The sequence below is a fragment of the Ambystoma mexicanum genome, chromosome 5q (assembly GCF_040938575.1).
Source record: "Ambystoma mexicanum isolate Mex_15411 chromosome 5q, UKY_AmexF1_1, whole genome shotgun sequence".
Taxonomy (NCBI): domain Eukaryota; kingdom Metazoa; phylum Chordata; class Amphibia; order Caudata; family Ambystomatidae; genus Ambystoma; species Ambystoma mexicanum.
In genome coordinates, this window is record NC_090933.1 from 277,674,815 (window position 1) to 277,699,307 (window position 24,493).

The 24,493-nt window shown below is 47.1% G+C and overlaps 1 protein-coding gene across 1 annotated transcript in view; it reads left to right on the forward strand.

Annotated features, from left to right (window-relative positions):
- The window catches only part of RTTN (rotatin), a 2,784,523-nt gene that overhangs the window by 2,071,624 nt on the left and 688,406 nt on the right, over positions 1 to 24,493 (forward strand). The window contains exon 33 of the mRNA XM_069620779.1: positions 21,935 to 22,012. Coding sequence (XP_069476880.1) covers positions 21,935 to 22,012 — 78 coding nt within the window. The remainder of the gene's footprint in view (positions 1 to 21,934; positions 22,013 to 24,493) is intronic.

Sequence of the window (24,493 nt, forward strand, 5' to 3'; positions counted from 1 at the left end):
TTACTTAAGACTTGTCTAATCGTTGAATGGAGTGTATATCTTTTAGTGACCGTGTTTTTGAACTGCTTGATATTAGTGCCAGTGTGTTTTACTAGATGTGTTTTTAAATAAATAATTATATCCCTTTTACACCAAGCTCTGGTCAGTGTTTGCTTGTTCTACTGTGTTCTTTTGACCTATTGTGCATAGTGTGTATACTGCCTAACTCTTCTTGAGGGAAGTCTGACTGCTCAGCCACAGCTCCAAGTGAATTTGTGTGGTACAGACTGCTACCAAGTGGGTTTACTGCCAAACACCTGTAGTCTTAAATCTTTTGCAGTGGTCCCTAAGGGAACTGCACAGGTTTCTGCCTAACACAAGGATTGAAGTCAAACTTAGCATCAATGAATACTTTGAGAATTACACCTCAACAAATCACTCAAACACTGCCTGAACCATTGGACGCGTTAATAGCAGAAATTAATCAGGATACCATAAACACACAAGCAAAACAGTTACCAACATTAGAGATATCGACAACTGGGGAATCGATTGAAGTTGATGCAATTTCTGTAAATTCACAAGATGATGCATTAATAGTTATAGATTAATGCTAGGACACGTCCACGGATATTTCTATAAATACACAATGTTCTGATGCTCAACTAGAGAACATCTCTCTTACATACTCATCGGTATCAAATGAGGAAACATGGATATCTTCAGAAACGCAAGATCGTGGAAAAAAAAATGAAAATCCTGTGGTTTGTGGAAGCCCACACATTATTAGACCAAAGTTTCAGAACCTGATGAGGGCTACGCATGCCTACAGAATAGCACTGTTTCAAACGACAACAAGCACAGAAATGCCAGTGATGCTTAATAGATCCACTACTTTGCGTTTATTTAAAGCCATACCCAAACTGAAGTCAATCGGAACAGAAGATATAGAAGTAATTATCTTCTCAAATAAAAGGCACATGGAAGAAATCCACATTGATTTCTATGCTGAAGAAAACATGCAGCATGTTTTAGCAACAAATCAACAATTAGGAAAACTAGGATTTAAAACAGAAGAAATCTTTGTAACAAGAAGCATGGCTGAAAAAAAATGCAAGAACTTAGCGATATTTGATCAAAAGAAATCTAATAAAAGAAGGGATGAGACAGTCGGACGCAAAAGTTGGCGAGAGCAGACATGTACTCCAAAAACAAGTTCTGAATTTAAAGGAGTTAAACAAACCCAAGGGAGTAGGAAACCATACTTATAGCAACCAAACTTTAATGAAGTCCAGCCAAATAAAATATCCTTAAACTCATGGAATACAAGGGGACATAAACATCTTCTTGAAGATCCTTCACTAACTCTTGCAGAATCAGAAATAATATGTTTACAAGAAACCTGGTTAACCGAAGAGGTACTCTGTGAGGGATATATAACTTGGATGAATCCTGCAATAACTTCGAACCAAGGTAGACCTGCATCAGGAATGATGATTTTCATGAAAATCAGCCCAACGTGGGCAATAATAACAAGAAAGAACATCCATCCATGGGCTCAATATATCACCATTCTTATGCCTACTTATAATGACAACAGTGCAAGACTGTCAGGTTGCTTGATTGTCGCGAAGAGTATGATACCTCTGTCCCCAAGTACCACAGAGAGAGAATACAAGATTACTCCCTATGCGATCATTGAGGCCACAGATGGGTAGTTCTTGAAACCCGGAACCATGGAATGTCGAAACCCAAGGCAGCTGCAAAGGAAAACCTTTATTAGCAATCACATGAGTACTGTACAAGAAAACAAGCAGGATAAAGAGCAGTGCTTACCTAAGCTGATGGGTGATGGGGCCCTGAATCCTATGCTGGGTGATAATTCCGTGGAAGGGCATGTGAGCTGGTTTCCCCGATGGCAATAGGGAGAGGAACAGTAGACTGGGTATAGACCCAACCTGCCCTCCTGTAACTGATGAAACGAGTAAAAGGACCAGAATCCAAAGTACTTTGTAACGTAATGCAGTGAAGAGGAAAAATGCCAAGTCCATTCAGGGTAATCTAAGGCAGTCCAAAAAGGCGTTCCGAGTTCAATCAATCCAGTAAAACAGAGCCAAAGGACGTGATCAAAGCAAATCTGTGTAGTAGTCCAAGAGTCGAGAGCCGTGAAACACAAAGTATTCGAACGCCGTACAGAATCCTCCAAGGAACAGCTGTGAAGCGCGGAACTGCGGAAGTTCAGCGCTTAAGTAGTGGGTGCTTCCGCGTCACATGATCCGCGAGTGAGACGGATGATCGCGTCACGTGATCCGCAAGCGCGACACGTGAGCGCTGTTTAGATCTCAACGATCTTGATGATCGTGGAAATGACTTTCGGCGCGCAGCGTCCTGCAGCCGGCGTCTGCGAGCTTCCTCCTGCAGACGCCATGGCAGACGCCAGTGAAGGAACGGGGAACCCCTGAGTCTGCATATGTGGCCCTTGGGGTAAACCCGCTCACGTGACACCCATCCACTGTGAGTGACAGGAAATGGGAAAATGGCTGGGGTAACTGAGGCATTGTGAGTGTTGCCTGTCCTAGATGCAGTGTGAGTGTTTCCTGTCCTAGATACAGTGTGAGTGTTGCCTGTCCTAGATGCTTGTGTAATAGGGACGGAATGAGAGGATAGCGTGACAGAGACAGTGTTTGGATCCCAGCTATATAACGATTTTTAACATCTACCGGAACCCCAGTGCAATTAACTACAACAAATGTATAGATTCAATGTGTGATGAAATTGACAACGTCGCTCTTTCTAACAGCGGAAGTGAATTCATCATAGCAGGAGACTTTAATATACACTTATTTAACAAAGAAGGCTTTAAACGTAACATCCAAGAACTGTCGAGTAGAGCGAGTAAATGGACCAAAGAATTGAGAATTCGGAACATCTCTTTAAGTGAGAAACCTACGGATGACAAAGGCATGCCATACCCAACTTGGACAAGTGCAGACTGCTTGATTACATATTTACCTCAGAAAGTGTACAGGAATTAATCATTTCGACTAATAATACACCACAGTGGGAAAGTGATCATCACCAAATATCTATCTCGTGGACAGCTAAAAAAATAAAAACCCATTGCATAAATTTACCAGAACTTGAAGTTACTAATGGGCTGAATAAGCTTCAAATACAACGACATCAGGTATCGAATTGCTCACTACTTTTGAAGAAACGTCACTTAAAGACCATTCAAAATTAAACTATGGATAGATTCTAGAAAAATATAAATATGCACGATCAGCAATACAGCAATATCAAAAACGACTGCGACAATTGAAAAAAAAGAATGAACCTGATTGCAAAATCCAAATAAAAAAAGAAAAACAAAATTATTCCAACTTGTTAAAAGCAAATAAGTCAACGATGAAACAAAATGATGCTGAAGCATTTCTCGCTGCATTACATTTGAAAAACACGAGATACCTTTGGTCAATGATGAATGATGCTTCAAAAAAACAAACTATGATCCAAGAAATAGTCTCATGTATGGGTCAAGCATTTCTCAGGACTGTACAAGCAAAATTTGCAGAATTCACCCAAAGCCAGCGGATCAGATGAGTGTTGTTGGAATCTCAATTGGGACGTAGATGAAATAACAAATACCATCAAAGCCCTAAATTCATCCAGAGCACCAGGCCCGGATGGCCTTTCAAACACAATGCTCAAGGCATCGCCGGAAGAATGGGCAAACTTTTTCATTCATCTGCTTCACCTTATAGAAAAATCAAAGGAGATCCCACATACTTGGACAGTTGCTATACTGATTCCAATCTTTAAGGCAGGAGATCGAAAGAATCCAGCTAATTATAGACCAATAGCCCTCTTAGATCCTCTGGGAAAGCTATTTGCTGGCTATCTTCAAAAATAACTTACCAACTGGGCAGCAAGCAATGGAAAACAAGCAAAAAGACAAACAGGATTTGTCACGAAGATTGGAACTAATGTGAATCTCTTGCTATTGAACATTTTAAAATCAGAAGCGATTGCCAGAAATCAACAAGTTCATGCTCTTTTTATAGATCTAAAGATGGCTTTTGATTCAGTAAATAGACATAAACTTTGGACCAAATTAACGTCATGGGGTCACCCTCCTTTATTCTAAATCCAATAAAACAACTGTATTCAAATACATCTGTGCGAGTTCGGCTAACGAATTATGGTATGGTCACCGAATCCATTTGCACCTGGAACGGGTTGAAACAAGGATGCCCACTTGCCGCCTGCTTATACAATCCGTATACCAATGACTTGGAGAAAAAATACAAAACAGTAAAGCGAATCCACCGAAGATTAACAGTGAGTCAATTCAAACGTTAATCTATGCTGACGATATCATTATACTTGCTAAAACTGTGAAAGGTTTACAAGAAACATTTGATAAGGCACAAACATATATGATGGAAAATGATTTGCAAATCAACATTTGCAAAACAAAGGTCATTAAACTTTCTACTCAGAATAGCAAGTTATAACAATCCCTAAAATTTCTATTAGAAAACAAAGAAATTACTACAACAATGACAATAAAATACTTAGGTGCGTTGATCAACCCCTCCAAGAACTAAAACGAATGGAAAGAACATATTGAGGGGAAGACTAGATCACTGGCAAGACAAGGGTGGTTCTTTCACTTGAAATACGGAACATACTCGGCAAAAGCAACAATTTTGTTGTATAAACAGAAAGTAATTCCGATATTAACCTATGCCAGTGAAACTCTAGTCAATCAGAAGGTAATCAACTGGTCTTTATATGAGGCGATATATTGGCGGAAGACTCTAGCCCTACCAAAATCCTTCCTAATAGCAAGAATTCAATTTGAACTGGGATTACAGTCCATACAATCCATAGTATTATGTAAACAGATGGATCTGCATAGAAAAATAATATCGGACGATAAAATACCGTCATTAGAAATACTAAAGGAAACAACAAGAACAAGCCTGGCAGATTTCAGCTCTCTCGAACTGGTCTTCGGAAATTAAAAGAAAAATGCAAATAGAAGAAATTACAGACGAAATGTTGATAAATAGACCGCAGCATGCGAAGCGAAAATTAAAAACCAACGATTGGATAAAAACGATAAATGTCCAAATAAGCTACAAACGCTATCTTAAATGTGGAAACGAGGTAAGAGCCCTCAATGAACTACCTCAATATCTAATTCAATTTCCGGATAGCAAGATTTGTGATCTTTTTTTGCGTTTTCGATTTAATATCTTACCGACTCGAGATTATTTATCGATGATAGACAAAACGGGCAAAGTATCCCCAGTATGTTGGTTCTGCAAAGACCCAAAAGTCCTATAAACCTTATTTCATCTGATTATGATTTGTCCAGCGCTAAAAGAAAAAAGAGATCTATACAGAGATTTCTTCAAGATTTCAAAAAAATAAATGACGACAGAAGAAAGATAGACTAATTTGTTACAAGGAAAATACCAATGGCTAATTATTACAGTAATTAAATTCTGGATTGAGATCACAAAAGAGAATTAAATGACTAAAAAAAACATATGAACTAAAAATACTTTTTTTAATACAATAGTTTGTGTGAAATTGAGAAAGAATCACTTCTCCACCATGGGGTCTGGCATGGATTCACATGCTCATGAATATTCCCGTCGTCAGGCCGGGAATCCTCGGTATAGAAAAAAAATGAGTATCAGTTTCGTTTCTGATCTGTCTTTCTTAGTAGTAACCAAGCACTGGTCTCTGGGTCATACTGCCCCCAGCCAATGACTGTCCTCTCCCCAAGCCCCGCCTCCAACAGCCATCCTCAGATTTTTACCGCACGTTCAAGTGTTGGGAGTCCTCGTGCTGTAGCTCTCAAGCTTTTGCTGTGTTAAATAGAGCCTCAAGCTCCACCGTTTCTACATCCGATCAACGGGGATCAGTTTCGGAGTTTTCTACGCCCCTCAAGGGTGAAGATTTTGTCGAGTTACACTTTTGGAGGATTCCAGAAGTTCCGAGGCCTACCCCGGACATGGCCCAGGAGAAAGAAAGCTCGACGCCCGGGAAGCTGTTCAGGACCTGCCCTGGGTGCCAGCTTCAGAATGTTTTCAAGGAGGACGAGCATTCGTTATGCCTCTACTGTCTCCATGAGGAGAAGACGCACAAGGAGAAGGACTGTGTGTTTTGTGGGAACATGTCGGAGCGGACCATGAAGGATCGCCACCTCCGTCTCGCCAACTGGCTGGAAGGGAAGAGCCCGTCAGGCGAGAAGAAGAAAAAGTCCGAGCGGTCTTCTAAGTCCTGTGAGGTCGCCCCGGCGACAGGGGCCCAACAAAAGGCTAAGCACCGCGAGTCCACGGGCACCGGGAGCGCTGAACGGTCGGGCTCCTTGGCTGCCAGGCAGAGCGCATCCTCCCCGGCGGCATCAACCACGAGCCAACGCTCTGGCTTGGGTAAGAGGAAGTCCGAGGACCCGGCGAAGCTTCTGGAGAGGCCCTGGTCGATCTTGAAGATTCCGGCAGAGGGGGAGCGAGGCTCGGACCCTCCCCCCAAGGTGAAGGTCCCAGGCGTCCAGAAGGTGGTGATGGCCTTAATTCACCCTGCTAAGACCTCGATTGAGGATGTCGCCGCGGCCCTGGCTCAGCCTGTGGAGGCTACACCAGTGGAGGCGCCTTCAGGACCCAGAGTCTCCCTGCCACCGCAGAGGGAGTCGTCTTTCAGGTCCATTGAGAAGACCCCCACAAAGTCCTCGTTGGAAAAGTTGGGGGAGGGGCTGGTGGCCATCGTGGATACGGACACGACCTCTGAAGAAGAGCTCATCGAAGTCGTGGAAGAGACCCAGCCCATCGGGAGGGATCCCGACGAGGGCGACGACGAGAGCGACGGTGTCGCCGACAAGGCTCCTCAAGAGCCCTCGCGCCCGTCGTTTCCGGCGCCGCAGGACACCTCGGCGGCCATTTTGTCAACGATTCAGTCCTTATGCTCGGAGATGAGGACAAGGTTGCCCCTTCCCCCGACGGAGGTACCTGAGCCAGACCCGACGGGGGAACCGGAGCCAGGACCTTCGGAGAGTCCACCGCATAAGAGGAGGAGGACGCATCCTACGCCACCTCTCCCACCTCTACGGCCTGCTCTGCCTTCCCCCCGGTCTACTACCCACGGGCATGATACAGGCACGGACATGGCTACGACAGGTACAGATGACGACGGAGGCGACGACGGGACGTGTCCCCCGTCGCCCCCTGCTCGGGCGTCCCCGCCCGACGAGATTGGATCCTTTCATGCCATGATTTCCAGGGCATCCAAGCCTTTTCTGCTCTGCCCTGGAAATCATGGCATGAAAGGATCCAATCTCGTCGGGCGGGGACGCCCGAGCAGGGGGCGACGGGGGACACGTCCCGTCATCACGTCCCAGGGCATCCAAGCCTTTTCTGCTCTGCACAGAAGAAAAGAAGAAAGAAGGGTTCCTTTACCAAAGGCGCAAGGCTAAAAGGATGAAGGTCCTCGCCGTACCGCTTCTTGATGACATCTGGGATGAGGGCCTCGCCCTCCTCAAGAACCCTGCCACGGCGCCGGCAAAGTGGGACCGGTACGAAAAGAAGTACCGGGTCCCCGACACTGCCCCCTTTGTGCCTTCGGGCACAACCTACCCCGGATTCGGTCATCTCGGCGGCGGCAAAGAAGGCGGCTGGGGGGGCATCGGCCTCGACATCAACTTCCCGCCGGACGGCGAGGGCAGGAAGTTGGACTCGATGGGACGACGGATCATCTCATCCGCAGCGACGACTATCAAGGCGGCCAACGCCCTGGCTATCGTAGCCCGCTACGACAGGGAGTTGTGGTTCAAAATCGCCCCTCTGTTAGACTTCCTTCCGGACGCCAAAAGGGCTGAGGCCCTTGAAATCCTACAGGAGGGGGAGATTGCTTCGGACAACGCCATCACGGTGCCCACGGACATCGCCGACACCGGTTTCTGTCAGTTGGGCAACGGCGTTTGCTTGAGACGACGGGGATGGCTTAAGGCCACGGATTTCCGCCAGGACGTACAAACCAAGGTTTTGGACATGCCCTTCGACGGGAACAACCTGTTTGGGAAGGGGGTTGATGAGTCCCTTCAGGCCATCAAGACAGACAAACAGACTGCCCGGGCACTGGGAGTGCTCCAACAACGACGGTCGTACTTTCGGAGCTCCGGAGGCAGACAGGGTGCCTCCAAGGGATCCGGCAATGGCTCCTCCACGTACCGCCAAGCGGCAAGATCTCTGTCCCAGGAAGCCTACAGGGGACGCGGCAAGTCAGGTGGTGCCCGTCGTCTTCGACAAGGGAGGTCAAGGAGGCAAGGCGGCCTCCAAACAAGATTGAACCGATCGTGGGGTCGGGCCCCCGCCTGGCGAGGTTCGTCAGCTTGTGGGAGTCCAACTCCACCGACCGTTGGGTGCTGGACGCCCTGGCCCAAGGGCACGCCCTCGAGTTTCAGAAGAAGTGCCCTCGTGTTCCACCCGTGGCCAGGAAGGAAAATCACGTCCCTCAACTACTGTTGGAAGTAAGGGCGATGCTCAAGAAGGGTGCCATCGAGCTCGTCCCAAAGAGGCTTCGGGGCTCCGGAGTTTACTCAAGGTACTTCCTCGTAAAAAAGAAAACAGGAGGATGGCGCCCCATCCTGGACCTACGACGACTGAAAAAGTACATCAAGGCACAGAAGTTCCGTATGGTCACCCTCCAGCATGTGCTGGGACAGCTGGAGGAGGGCGATTTCCTGTCGTCGCTGGACTTGGAGGGTGCTTACTTCCACATCCCCATTCTAAAAAGACACCGAAAGTTCCTCAGGTTCGTGGTCCAAGGGCGGCACTACCAGTTCAAGGCCCTCCCGTTCGGATTGAAGTCGGCACCCAGGGTGTTCACCAAGTGCCCCGCACCGGTGGCGGCGCAGCTGCGCCTATAGGGGATCCACGTCTACCCCTACCTGGACGACTGGCTCATCCGGGCAAGGACAAGGGAGCTCGCCGTGGAGCACACTGCGAAGACCGTCCGGCTGCTCACGGACCTGGGATTCTTCTTCAACTTTCCAAAATCCCACCTGGTTCCGTCGCAAGTCGCCCTGTTTCTGGGAGCCAAGCTCGACACAGTGGTGCGGCTGGCCTCGCCGTCGGAGGAAAGGACCAGGACCATTCTGGGCAAGGTGCAGCGTCTGCTGGCCACGGACATGGCCAGGGTAAGATCTATCAAATCCCTCCTCGGGATGATGTCCTCCTGCATTTATCTAGTGCGCCTATGCAGGCTTCGGATGCGACCCTTACAGGAGTTCCTCGACGCCCGCTGGATCCAGTTGACGGGCAGCTTCGAAGTCAGGATCCCTCTCAACGAGACATTCCGTCAGGCGATCCAGTGGTGAGGTACCCGCTCCTATCTGTCGGCGGGCACGGACTTTCAGACCCCAGCTCACCAGTTGACGGTGACGACGGACGCCTCCCTGGAAGGTTGGGGAGCGCACTCCGGAGATCTTCACGCAAGAGGCCTTTGGCTCCCGGAGGAGAAGTCTCTCCACATCAACATCTTGGAGCTCTGTGCGGTGTTCTGGGCCCTCAGGTCCTTTCTTCCATCCCTCAAGGGCAAGGTGGTGAGGATCTTCACTGACAACACCATCACTATGTTCTACATCCGGAAGCATGGCGGAACCAGGTCCCCGGCCCTATCCAAGGAAGCCCAGGATCTGTGGCATTGGGCCGTCGCCCAAGGGATGTTTCTGGTGCCTCTTCATCTGACAGGAATAAAAAACACGATTGCCGACTAACTCAGCAGGGAGCTGCGCTCATGCCATGAGTGGGAACTACGCCAGGATCAAGTGTATCGACTCTTCCGACGATGGGGCGGACCCCAAATCGATCTCTTTGCGACGGCGACGAATTCCAAGTGCCGGAGGTTCGCCAGCAGGTTCCCCCAGCCGAGGAGCATGGGCGATGCTTTCTCGTTCCCCTGGGACGGCCTATTTCTTTATGCGTTCCCTCCGCTGCCGTTGCTGCTCCGGCTCATCAACCAGCTCAAGAGGTCCCGATGCAGGATGATCCTCGTCGCACCGGCGTGGCCGAGACAGATCTGATTCCCAGACCTTCTGGACTTGTCAACGTCCCCACAAGTCAAGCTGCCGACGGACGCAGACCTTCTCTCCAGAGGAGGAGGCGCCATTCTTCACCACAACCCGGAGTCGCTGAATTTGCAGGCCTGGCTCCTGCAGCACTAGAGTTTGAAGGGTACGACATCCCGGCTGACTGCAGAGAGGTTCTTGCAAAGGCCAGGGCGTCCTCAACTCTCAAGTGCTACAGACATAAATGGAAGAGGTTCTCTGTCTGGTGACGTGCACAGAAGATTTACCCTCTGCGGATTACGGCCCCTCAAGTACTGCCGTACCTACTGTCGCTGGCCAAAGCTGGACTGGCTCACGCCTCCATCAAAATACATCTGGCTGCAATCTCCCGGTATACCAGGATGACGGGACGGGCGTCCTTGTGGTCTCATCGCCTGGTGAAGGAATTCATGAAGGGACTATTCCGATCATTCCCACCGGTGAAGGTTCCTGCCCCGGCGTGGGAGCTTAATGTGGTACTGACCAGGCTCATGGGGGCCCCATTCGAGCCTATGCATTCGGCGCCTTTGAAGTTCCTGTCATGGAAGACAGCTTTTCTCATGGCCATCACCTCCGCACGACGAGTGGGAGAGATCCAGGCCCTATCTTGCAAGCCTCCATACTTGACTTTTCATGACACGAGGGTGGTGCTGAGGACACACCCATCCTTTATGCCCAAGGTTCCGTCAGACCTCCACCTCAACGAGCCCTTGGTGTTGCCAGTTTTCTTCCCGTCGCCTTCGTCGCCGGCCGAGAGGACTTTGCACTCGCTGGTTGTAGCTAGAGCGCTGAAGTTGTACGTGGCCGCACGAAGAGTTATCGGAAGACGTCACAGCTGTTTGTGAACTTTGGGACTGTGAATCAAGGGAAGGCTCTCTCGAAGACTTCCATTTCCAGATGGCTCTCTGGCTGCATCATGCACTGTCACCGGTTGGCAAACCGACCGCTGCCCGGCCGTCCGAGAGTCCATTCGACCAGAGTGATCGCTACTACCACGGCGTTCCTGTCTGGTGTGCCCCTGCTGGACATCTGCAGGGCTGCAACGTGGAGGTCGACGCACACCTTCACAAGATTCTACTGCGTCTATCGGGACTCCAGGGAGGAGTCTAGGATCGGCCAAGCAATGCTGCACAACCTGTTTGCCTAAGGTGAGCCTGCTGAGGAGGTAAGAGTTGCTTAATGTTGAGTTGCTGTATTGCTTAATGTTGAGCCTGTTGCCACCTCCTGTGGTTGTGCATGTGTGTACTGCTATGTATTCTCTTATTCATGAGCATGTGAATCCATGCCAGACCCCATGCTGGAGAAGGAACAAGTTCCTTACCTGTAACTGTTGTTCTCCAGCATGGGTCTGGCATGGATTCACATGCAAACCCTCCCGCCTACCCCTCTGCGGCTCTTCACTTGGTCATACTGCCACTTTACGTGCTACCAAATCTGAGGATGTCTGCCGGAGGCGGGGCTTAGGGAGAGGGCAGTCATTGGCTGGGGGCAGTATGACCCAGAGACCAGTGATTGGTTACTACTAAGAAAGACCAATCAGAAACGAAACTGATACTGATTTTTTTTCTATACCGAGGATTCCTGGCCTGACGACGGGGAATATTCATGAGCATGTGAATCCATGCCAGACCCATGCTGGAGAACAACAGTTACAGGTAAGTAACTTGTTCCAAATGAAAAGTTTGTAAAATCAAACAAAATATTTTAATTTAAAAAATAAAGTACCTTAAAACAGAGAGGGTGCTGTAGCTGATGCAGACGTTCCTGGTAGTTCCTGCAGGCTCACGGTTCCTGAAGCGACTGTCGGACTGATCAGAAGTAGGAAAACTGGAGGGTCCTGCACTACCCAGGGAAGAAACCAGCAGCAGCGCCAAACAACGAATAAAAGTTGCGTTCCTTAAAACCCAGGCAAGGTCTGACCTTCCTGGCTATCCGTCCCACTGTAGCTCTGTACAGCGAATTCGACCAGAGGAGGGGTCCTGGCTTGTAGTTTGGGCGAACTGGTTGGTCCCACCAGCTCAAGGGACAAAGTTTCCCAGAGGATCTTCTCTGTCGTCGGATTCGGAAATTCTGACCTGCAGCAGGGCTTCACCGGGCGGTTCAGTCGTGGTAGGGGTCCTCTTCTTCCAGTTCCTCGTTGGTTCTTTCGTTCCAGTGGTGACTCTGCTCTTCCAGTCCCAGAGACCTGATTTTTATGCTTTTTTCCCCCATTCGTACAGCCTGGCTGTCAATCACACAGCAGGGTAGCTGGCCTGGCAAGGCCAGTCCCCTTAGCCAATCAGACAAGAGTGTGACTTGGGTTACTACGGCAACCCATGGCAGGAGTCCGAAGATCACTCCCTCACATCCTGCCTACCTACACTATCAGGGGCCTTAATGAGGGCTTCTATGCAGAAGCCCGCGAAAAGACTGCAAACAAAGGAATCATCCCCGGTTTGGCGCGCAGAGAAAAACACAAGAAAGACTTTAACAAAAAGAAATGGCGAATAAACCCATCCGGAACCAAAATAAAATGTATTTAGTCAAGCGGGTTTATGTTCGAGGCTAATAAATAGCCTGGAACAATACCACGTTTATATAGTATAATCACGGTAGAAAAGTTAGGGTAGATGCCACTGCCACCAGCCAAGTCTTAATGTTAAGGGAGCGAAACAAGGCTCCAAGAGGCACAGACAAAAAGGGATAAGCGGTAACCCTTTCCAATACTCCATGTAAGATGGGGTGTACTGGGTTTGTGGTTTAAAGTGACTATTTAAAGTTAATGGCAACTTTACCTGTTTCTTGGGGACGGTAGTCAGCCCCGGAAAAATTGAGTCAGTGGGAAGACTCAAAGACAACCCTGTGTCACTGCACTGAATGTTAGGGAGAATTCTCTGTTTAGGCTGAATTTCCCTACCTAGTGAGTCCCCCAGCAGCTTTGCTGGATTTCTGGGGTTTCTTTTTTTCTCCTGCCAAGGGTGAGACTCTTTTACCCTCACTCTTGGACATGTTGAAGTGTGTTTTCTTGGTTAAACCTTGTGTTGAATGGGCTATGGGGTCTTTTACTCCATAGGGCCTCATGTATTTTTGTGATGTGGGTTACACAGCACCCTCTGTGCCGTGACCCAGGGGTGTCCTAGGGACTCCCCAACATAGACTCCATACCCTGGGACTGACTACTGTCTCCCAGGGCATGTAAAGTCACCAAAGACTTTGCTAGTCTTGAATCCTGAACAGAACCAGTACAAACCATCATATTGTGGACGTACTGGCTGGGGCAATTCGATTGCCCCAGGGTCTGTTAGTCGAGGGGGCACGTCTCCGTCCCCCCTGATCGAGTTTTGGCTGGTGGCAGTGGAAACTACTTTTTATATTCGACCGCGAATATTTCCCTATGGGATTTCCCATTGTTTTAGGCTAACACATTTAATTATTTATTTACGGTAGCCTTAAACATACCGCCGGTTTATATATTTATTATTATAACTCCGGTTGGGACTTTTTGCCAAAACTTGATTCTAAAATGGCGTTGGCGTTCGCCTCTGTAACTCTGACCCAAAGTGGAGCCCTTTGTTCCACTTTTGGCGGGCTTCTCCACAGAAGCCCTCCAAAGTGGTGCCACTCTGTCTGGGGTACTTAGGAGGGGTGGAGGGGGATTTAGGCACCCTGGACTGAGTTACCTTGGTAACTCAAGTCGCACTCCGTCCTGATTGGCCCAAGTGGTGAGCCGGCCGGCTCACCACTTAGCATGTTTGAGTGACAGCTAGGCTGGGTGAATGGGGGTTTGCTGCATAAAAGCAGGGCTTTGGGGACTGGAACTTCAGAAGTCGCCACAGGACCAAGAATCCGACGAGGGAAGAGCTGAGCCGACCTGCTTCGACGACACCAACCGGTGGAGCCCTGCTGAACCGTCTCACCACTTTTCCCGACGACCGAGGAGAACTCTTAACGGAGTGGCTCCTTCCCTTGACTGGTGGGGACAACCAGTTTTCGCCTTCTTTTCGCTTCTCGAGGTATCTCGTGGCCGCCTTGCCAGTGCCAAGCACCCCAGCAACCGGAACCCCACCACTTTTACCCCAACCACGAAAGTCGGTACAACCCTTTAACCGGAGGACTCCGCGGCTGGTTTCTTCCCGGGCAGTGCAACGACCTTCTTCTTCTGCTCTTCAGCGAGAACTTCTTCTCCCCTGACCGACGTCGAGCCTTGCTGCCACGGCCTGGAACAACTGCCACCGCTGGAGGACCCTTTCCGCATAAGGTACCGTGTTCCGCCTGGCTTCCCTTGCCACCGACTGTACGGGGTAGATTTAGCCCCCGGCTTTCGAACCTGGGAGTGCCTGGGACACCCTGGCTAAACTTTCTAATCCACTCTAACCTCTTTCTAACTCTTTGCAAGACTTTGAATCCCTAATAACAGTGTGATCTTGGGCACATTTTCGCTCCGGCTACTCTAAGAGTGTGCCCTGCCTAGTGACTTTTGCTCACCTGTGACTTTGTGCTTCTTTGAGCCTATTGCAAGTGTTCTGGACCTTAGAGTGGTGTGTTTAACCCATTTCTGTTTCTTTTTACCCCTTTCTTGAACCTACTAGAGTGTCATCTAACGTTAAGCGCTCACCTCTGTTTTAATTATGTGGTGTTAACTTAGAGTTGTCTAGATAGGAGTAAGGGTTGAAACTGCTTTCATTATAACTGTGTTTGAAGTGTTTGTACTATATTTTGCTAGAGTGATTTCAACTTATGTGTGTTTAATAAATCAATAACTATATACTTTTGAAACCAAGCTCTGGTCAGTGTTTGCTTGTGCTATTGTATTTGAGTACCTATTGTGTATACTTTACATACTGCCTAACTCTTCTTGAGGGGAGTCTGACTGCTCAGCCACAGCTACCAGGTAAATCTGGGTGGTGCGGACTGCTACCAAGTGGGTTTACTGCTATACCTGTAGTCTTAAATCTTTTGCAGTGTTCCCCAAGGGAACTGCACAGGTTTCTGCCTAACACTGAAGGTGCTGTGTAACACACACAAAACGTGGTGCACGTGGAGTGGGTGAGGCTCCAGTGCCCAAGATCACACAACCAGTAGAAATACTCATAGCAAAACACATGTAAGAGTGGGAAAAAAGGCTCACACATTTATCAGGTGAAAAAAATAAATCCTAGAAATCCAGCACAGCTGTTGGGGGACTCTTTAGGTAAGGCAAATCAACCATTTATGAGACTTCTTCCTAACAATGCTTGCCTCCTTTCTTGTCATAGAATGAAGATTACCCAGGCTTGCAGCACAGGGAGTCTTGATTCTATTATAGACACAGAGGCAAGCATTACCCCACCCATTATCCCATCAATTTACACAAGATTCGTATTGGATAACTAATATTTATTTGGAGACTGTAATGTTATCTGTGAAGTTTGCTTGCAGGGTTGTATATATCTATCCCTGATGTATTCCTTGTCTTGCAGGTGAGGATCAGAAGACAGGGTAAGTGTTGAGATTAGGCGCAGTGGCTGAGCTTCAGCGTAAGACTATCGGAAGTGCAGCTTGTTCTGTTTCTGCATCAACAGTTTGCAGCAAAATGTTTGTTTGAGTTGTTGGTTCGGTGTCAGTTGGAAGACATCAAAAGCAGAGGAAAGGACAGGGGCAGGAAGTGACTAATGAACTAGAAGATGCAGAAGAGTGTTGGGTGGTGTAGTTCAGTTTTATTGTGTTTTTGTTATTTTACAGAAAAAGGGAATGTATATAGTTTAAAAGTGAAGATTTGAATCTGCTGAAGAGTAGAATAAAAGAAGTTAAAGGATAATGCTTGCCTCTGGTCTTCAAATAGAATCTATGAAAGATACCAATGCTGGAAAAAAATAGTTACAGGTAAGTACCTAAGACTTAGCAGACACGCCTTTGCCCACGCAATAAAATGTGCACACCGATGAGAGACCGAAAAGTCAATGATGTCTCGCTCAAGGATCCCGTAATAACCTTGCAATTCCTGTCTGCTCCCTAATGGCCAGAAACTGCAATTGCCATTTTTTTCCCTCGTGCACAGGTTTTTATCTTCCTTCTCCAATTAAAGGGCTGGCAACTTGAAAGGCATTCAGAGCGCACCACTCACCAATGCGCTCCTCCCCACTGCAAGACTTAAAAAGAAAATGCAGTTTCTGGCAATTACACACACTTACAGTTTCGTAGTACTTAATTGATCTCCCAGGCATATCTCAAATTATGCTATAAAATAGTATATTAGCACCCCTTAAAGTTATGTATGGCTGTGTTAAAAATATAAATTTAGTACAGTACATTGTCATTCTTCATGGGGTAATGTATGCTATAGGGCCTCATTACGAGCGTGCCTGTCTGGTAAAAATGCTCCCAAAAGTGCTGGTATTACAAGATCCAGCATTTTTACCAGACTGGCACACTGAGTTTGCCGGTAAAGGCAGTGAACTACCAGCAGACCTGACCTGCTTGGTAGTTCAGGCCCCTACCGGCAAAGAATTGCTCAAATCACTGGCATCGGTACTACCGGTGCCAGTGATTGGGGCAAACCCATTCCATGGAGTCTTAGGGGATTCCATGGAATGGGAACTTGGCGCTGGTGCCGGTACCTGTAATACCAGGATATTGGGCGCCGGTAACCTAAGGCGAGTTTGCTGATAACCCTACGGAACTACTGGCGGGTTACTGGCAAACTCGTAATGAGGCCCATAGTCTTTATGTATGCATGAAGGCCTGTGTTGGTTGCCTATTCGTCCTTAAATTTCACTTTCCTACAAAAGTAATTATGTGTATAATGTTTCATATTATTCCCTGATGCTTTCTTTTATACTCGTGTTGTGACGGTATTCTCTAACCTACTCCCTCGGGATCTTCCATTCAGTTGGACAGGGAACGCCCATCGCTTTTGGATCCCGACCCTGGGCGTGGACAAGTGAGGCAGAATCTACCTGAGTAGAGGGTCACAGGGAATTGGGAGGACAATACCCAAGCGCGAGACATGGTATTCCCCTTTTCCCAATTATACACCAAACCACTCTGCCTCAGCCTTAATGGGGTATTTTCAATCACCCCATCTCCCCCTCCCCATTTCCAGTAAGTACTGGGACAAGGAAGAGGCGATCAGGAGCAATGAGCATTACCCATAGAAACAACATAAAGTGAGGCCTACCACCTAACACCTTTGAATTGCCCCACTAATAGAGTCAGGCAAGGGCCGGCACTTTTCCCCAACTGTGCACTCCTGACTCCAATTGACTTCACCATCAGTATAAAAAGGATGGTTCTGCGAGAACCATTGAGCGAGCAGGGTTGCTGGATGGAAACAGGAGGCCAAGGCGCAGAAGGCTGCAAGGAGAGAAGCACAGAAGGACCGTTGGTGTGTGGGATGCTGAGAGGCTGGCCCGGTGTGTGTGAGGGGCTGCAACATGGTGAGGGAGCCGTGTCTCCAGGGGGCCGCAGCGGGATGGATGGATGGATCGATGGAAGGCTGGCTATCGACCTTGTTTAGGCCAGTGCTCGTTCCCCTGCGACATGTGCCGGTCCCAGGGGTGTCTGACAGGCAGGTGATGAGATCCTGACTTTGACCCAAACCCATTTGACCTGCTCGCCGATGATGCGCTACTGTTGGTGAGTTTCGTGGGACAGAGAGAAACTCAGTAGCGTGCAGGTGGCAGACCGGGAGCAGGAACGTTGTGCAAAGAAGAGCCAAGTGAGCGAAAGCGGGAAGAAAGCAAAGCAAAGCAAGAGAAAGGTAAAAGCAAAGCAAGCGCAAGCTGGAAAGCAGTGAAAGAAAGCGAAAGCTGCGCTGGAGGCCCAGAAGTAAAGAAAGATGGAGCAAGTGCACTGGAGGCATGGAAGCGGCCAAGAGTGGGTGCGAGTGACCCGAAAGTAAGGGGAGGGGCGCAAGCGACCCAAAACAGAGAGAGAGAGCAAAGAGACAGTGAGAAGGAAAATGGACATTCGGGAGAGGGTGAAAGCAACCCAAAAGTGAGAAAGATGATGCAAGCAACCTGAAAGAAAAACAGAGTGCAAGAAGCGCGATAAAGGGAAAATGAAGATGCAAGTTAGCACTGTGAGAAACTGATGGTGAAAAGTAAAGAGATGTGTGCAAGAGGCATAGATAGGTGGAAAGAAGGTGCAAGTGTGCACAACAGGAAAAGGTGTGCAGGAAGTACAGTAAAGTGAAAAAGGACAGAGTGAAAGAGGCACCGGAGAGGAAATGTGACATAAAATTTCGAGAGGGGGTTGGAGGTCAGAGTTGTTACGCCTGGGAGGAGTAAAGAACCCAGCGTTCTCAAAAGTCTCTGATACTACCCCCATGAAAGAACTGTACAGTGAAAGGTACATCCTGACAAGAGGAACTTTTTGTTTATTGAGACCAGAGGGGCCTAGGCTTGGTGAAGGGAACTCCAAGAGACCCAGAGACATTGTGAACTCTATTGACTTACTGCAAGAGCCCTATGTGGAAGGTTCCAAGGGCAACCCTTTTGAATTGAAGTATTGTGAACTGGCAGAACTACAGCTACTGGTAAGACTTCCTGAATCCTGTTGTGGTTTAAATTTCCTTTTGAATCATAATTTTTCCTTTAAGAAGACACCCTATCACATTTGGTTTAAGAGTTAGGGCAAGCTCAAGTTTGGACAGCGGCCAACTTTGGTTTTGAACTTACTGACATCGACGGCCTTTAGAAACCTCAGTTGAGGGAACAACCCCCTTAGAGTTGGGGCCAGATAGGCATGACACCAACCCCACAAAGTTTGATAATAAATATTTTCAAACTGTTACTTCTGAGTCTCTGTCTCTCTTGCTACAATGCCTGTCCCACAATTTGCAAATATTGCTTAATTTTGCCTCATTACAGTATCTTGTAATTACTGCGACCGTGTCCAATTATTTCATGCAGCCCTCATAACATCCTATCCAATTGCATGCTTTTATCGTAAATTGGAAGAAGAATGCACTGCTTCACTCAACCTGCAAAGCCTACTGTATGCAAGCAGAAGCTCTGTCTAATTAAGATGTATGAAAATAGCTCAAAATAAATATACAATTGTTCGAAACCATTATACAATGGTTTTATTTACTTCAGTTCTAAGCATTCTGTCGAAGCCGTCTTGTCTATGGACACTGTTGTTAAAAGAAACAGCTAGATCGATCAGTTTGGATATATCGTTTAGGAAGTAGGACCCCCTCAATATATTATTTTTATACACTGTAAATGATGATGATTTGGAAATGTAGCCACAGTACTGTAAGGAATATGGGGGCAAAAGGAGCCTTCTTTTTTGTTTACGGGGGGTTTGACTCAGAAAAGGCGATTTGACATGAAAAGGAAAAAGGAGAGTCAACAGCTACCCCTGGTCACCTGTGTAGAGGAAGTAAGCTTGAAACAAGCAGGTTGCTAGTTTACACAAATACTAGCTATTGAGGGTCACAGACTGGTTAGGAAGGAGTTGGATAGTGATTAAATGTATTCATAGATTCAGACACACATCTAAAATTAGTAGGTTCACAACAGGAAAAACAAAAAGAACCTTAAAGTCACATATGAGCCTTATTTGGCTTACAAGAAAAAGTAACAAACTGTTATTACATCAGAGTTGGGTAAGTGAGGGTTAGTAGCATAAATATATAGTGTGGATTTCAAATACTACTGTTAGACTGGTAGTATGTTATTGCGGTCGACACATATTTATGTTGGTGTTTCTGGTTCGGGGTGTAGTCAGCCTTCACTGAGATGAAAATGTTCTCAGATGAAGGGTCCGAACATTCACCAGGACGTAGTTCAGGGTGGTGAACGCCTATAGAGACAGGTGTCAGAAAAGTGGGGTGACCACACAGAGAGCATTCTGTGTATAAAAGGAGCTGCGCTCAAAAAGCCTACCTGTGTTCTATCAACGGATGAACACAAAGTAATTTCATTGGCGCACCAAAAATGGCGCGGAAGTCTGTAGCAAAGAAATCTACAGGGAAAAAGGTAACAATGAGTTACCTGGATAGTATGAAATTTCATAAGAGACTTATTAATAGTAGTAGGGAGCATACCTTATTGTGTAGGTATGTCTAGTCCAGCGAAGAGGCTGGTACGTTCACGGGAGTAATTGCCGTGATGATTGAGGCTTGATCATGTTAGGAAGTTAGCCATGGTCGATATGTGAGAAAAAGAACTAGAAAAATCAACTACTAGTCGGTTTAGGAAGGTGAATCCTAGCGTGGAGTTGCCTGCAGAATTTTTGGTAAAGAGATGCCACGTGATGAGCCGGGGTAATTGATTTGGTGCGGGAAAAGTGTGATATTGGGCTGGAGTATAAGCCCACTGGGTGCCTAGCACGTAGTTGCCTAGAACAGTGTGATTGAGGAAAATACGTGGTCTGCATGGCATGATTGGTATTTATTAATGACTTAATTTGTGGTTTAGTGGTCGTGCATTTAAGCGTGGAAGTGCCTAAATGGGTTATGCCAAAGAATATTTAACATGCTGAGTCAGAGAATCCTGTATTGTGCACGAGATATTCAGATTTAAACAGGGATTTTGGTGAAAAAAGTGATTCGAGAAACCGCGTTTGGAGAAAAACGTGGTCGCAGAGATATTCAAGAGTGAAGGTGGGCCATGCTAGGTTCCTTACCTGAAAAACCGGAATGGGGTTCCGTGCAGAGTACTGCGTTGAGGCAGAGAGCTGTGTTAGAGCTTTTGTTGAAGGATGCGGAGATGTACGGCGTCCATTGGGCAGGCGCATGCGTTGTTGGGTCTTGCCTAGGTCACTAACTTAATTCGCGCATGCGTGTAGAATTGAGTGGCGCATGCGCGGTCGGGTGCTAGTGATGAATACTAGCTCTATACGGATCATTGGGTGTAATGTTTCAATGGAGTACTAAACATGGAGTCATTGGAAGCATGTCCAAAAGCAGAATGTACAAAATAATCATACTTGCAGTGCGTCCAATTTGTGAGGTAGCCTGGTATTTGAAATAAATCCATAACTTGAAGTACATGAAAAAACTTTTACAGTGTGTCAAGTTTTTAAACGAAAAAAGCGCGTATTTTGACATGTATTACAAATGAATAGGATTAACTGGTATTCAAAAGGTGAACCTGGTGCAGACAACATATAAATCTATATTGTTTGACAATGTAATGGTATACTGTTGCTCGATATCAGAAGGTAACTTGGTTTAGACAGCATATAGATTCATATTGTGTGACACTTTAATTGGTATAGTGTCAGTAGATCTCAACAAACAAGAGGTTTCAGCTGGTATGTACCGTAGGGATCTCAGTGCCTGGTTTATTAACAAAATTGTTAACTGTCAGTACAACTTGTGCGCTGGGTAGAGACACATGAATTATAGGAGCACCATGGAAGGAGATGGGTACCATAGATGTTGGCATTGAAAAGAATGAAGAGTATTATTATTGAAAAATAGGTTCCATTCGATTGCCACATTTAGGCCTTGTTTGACTGATTTGAGTCGGAAAATCCATTGTTGCTCTAGTTTACGAAGTGAGAGATCTCTGTTACCACCTCTGAAAGGGTTTTTCGCCACAGTACTGTAGTAATAAATCACAGCAAATTGAATAATTGCATTTCTAAACTTTAGAAATATCCATTAGAACATATAACCTGCATGTTGCGTTGTTGCAGTAGATACGAGACTGCTGATTACATTTGTGCCTTGTGCACTATATAATAGCTTTCTTGTTAACAGTGCTCCCCATGTCCTGTAAATCATGGGTTGTTTAAACTCGAGAAGGATGCTTAAAGTAGGTCATGGGTGAAATGTTCTTGCGATAGCTCCTTTAGCTTATAAGATTGCTTTTGGCAAATGATACTGCTAGATGGCAGTGTTGACATTGTTTTCTCTTTTAGGCAGCTTTTATTCTTCAAAACCTACTTGCGATTCCGATGCCTGCAGATATGGATCGGGCTGAGGGCTGCACTTGGCAGGTCAGTGGCAGATTGATTAAAATACATTTGAACATGGTATTCTCATTCATAACACCTTGGTCTACCAGTCACAATGGGAGATGATGTGTTTCATTATCAGAGAGAATGAACAAAAATATGTAATGACTTTAAACCAGATAATGTGATCTGATAGTTTGCTGTGATTTTATTTTTTTCATCCGAAAGAAAGGAAGTCTGTTTGTCCTGGCAATTTTTCATGGCTGGTTTCAAAAGCCTGTGTTTTAAGTTGCACGTTTAATCTCTTTAAATTATATTCTCTTTCACTCTAACCTTTACTCTAACTTTTGTTCTTGATTGCATTGCTCCCGCAGATTCCTCATCAGATAAATATCCCTTCCAGTGTCAGCTGCTCGGAAATGCTTTTAACAGGGGGCGTAGTGCACCTCGACTCGACCATCGATTCCCCCTTGACTCGCTGCAGCAGTCATCGACTCCGGACGTGATGTCGGTCGTCGTACATATACAGCGTCACTACGCCCCTATACCTCAGTTCCTTTTTTCTGAGTGCTCAGCACGCTGCTCATGGAACAACTCTCGCAAGAATTTTCGACCAATGAATTTCATCTCTGTTCAACGCAATGTCAACACAATGTCCACTCACAAAGTTTAGGGTTTTAAGTGCTGCAAGGACTGCAGTTCCAGGATGTCCATCACGGACCCACATGGCGTCTGTGTTGCCTCGATGTTGATCACGTCACTGAGGACTGTAGTTCTTGTTGGAAAATATTCCCAAAAATCACTAAGGGAGAGGTCTGCGAATCTTGCGGTTGGCCAGACCCCATCTAAATACCTGGCCTGCTCGACCGTCTGGTTATCGGAGCCCAATCCTGAGGGGCCAACTCCTGAAAAGGAGGCTAGGAATCGAAAAAAAATGAAAGGAGTCACTCATCATCTTTCTCCTGTAAAAAGAAATGGCAGCAATTTTTGACGACACTGACGACCAGATGTCATTGGGTCTCGACCCATTTTATAACGACTCTGGAGGCAGAGATTGTTTCACTGACCAGGCAGACTTGGTTGCCTTGGCTGAAGGTCTCCATGCCAGTGGCCTGGACACCTCTCCTGATTTGGAGACGCAGCAGGCTCATTGTTATGGGCATTCTAACGCAGAATACCGTGCCATAGTGGATATGGTGGTTGATACACTAGGTGTTGGAGCACCCCAGCCAGACCTTTTTGTCAGGTTACGACCTCACAGATATTCTGAAGGAAGGACCCTCTACAGAGAGGGCGATGCCCTTCAATGTGGCTATTGTTGACTTTGTCGCTGCCTTATGGCAGACGCCATGCACCACTCCACCGGTGAATTCCGAATTCACAATAAAAAAAACCCAGCAAGGGAGACCCAGTTTACATCGCCACTCATCCAACACCTGAGGGATTGGTGGTGCAGGCCGTTTCTGTGAACACTAGGCCAGCCACATCCACTTCTATACTCCCTATGGATAGGAAAGGGAAGGAGGATGGCACCCTAGCAGAAAGAATGTTTTCATCGGGCAGTATGGCCCTTCAGGCAATTAACGCGTCCTGCGCTTTTGCAGAGTACACTTTTGGTTTGTGGAAGGCTATTGGGGCAACCTCTCGGTACATTCCCAAAGGGGAAATGCGTAAGGGCTTTCTCAGAATTGTGGATGATGGTCAAGAGGTGGCCCAGAAGTCAATGCAGACGGGTCTGGAAATTACAGACTGCGTTGGAAGGTCCATGGCGTCGGTGAATGCCTTGAGGAGAAAAGTGTATCTGCGCACGTCAGGATTCGCACCCAATGTCCCGAACAAGAGACTGGGCATCGCCTTTGATGGTGAGAATCTATACGACCCTAAAGCTGACGAGTCCTTGGAAAGGTTTAAGGTTTCAAAGCTTGCCACCAAGTCTCTAGGCCTAGCTGTCCAACTACTGGCTAAACCTGCCTTCGACTTAGCCTGAAGGGTAATAGGATACCGGCGGTATGTCTTCTTTGGCAGGAAGGCTCAGCTCCTGCAACCCAAGCAGGGGCAGAAGCATTTCCTGTGCTACGGAAGTGGTAGGGGTCGTCCAGAGGCTAGCAGACAGTGGCCGCAATAGTTGGGGCAGCTCTGCCCTCAAAGCCGCTTTGATTTCTCCCCCACGTTTCCCTGGTTGGGGGACGGATAGGCGAGCACTGGCCCCAATGGCTAGAGATGATCACCGATGCTTGGTCCCTTCAGCTTGTCCAGTGGAATTACGGTCTGACTTTCCTAAAAAGGCCCTCGGATAAACCACCCACCCTCCTCCTCAGCAACGTGAAGAGGAGCTTCATGAAGAACTATGAGACCTGCTTTTGAAGGTTGCTGTGAAAAAGGCACCTCACGATCAGAGCGGATCGTGCTAGTATTCCCAGTATTTCCTGATACCCAAGAAAGAGGGAGGACTCCATTCCATCTTGGACCTCAGTGCCTTGAACATGTTCCTAAGAAAGGACAAGTTGAAAATGGTGACGTTGA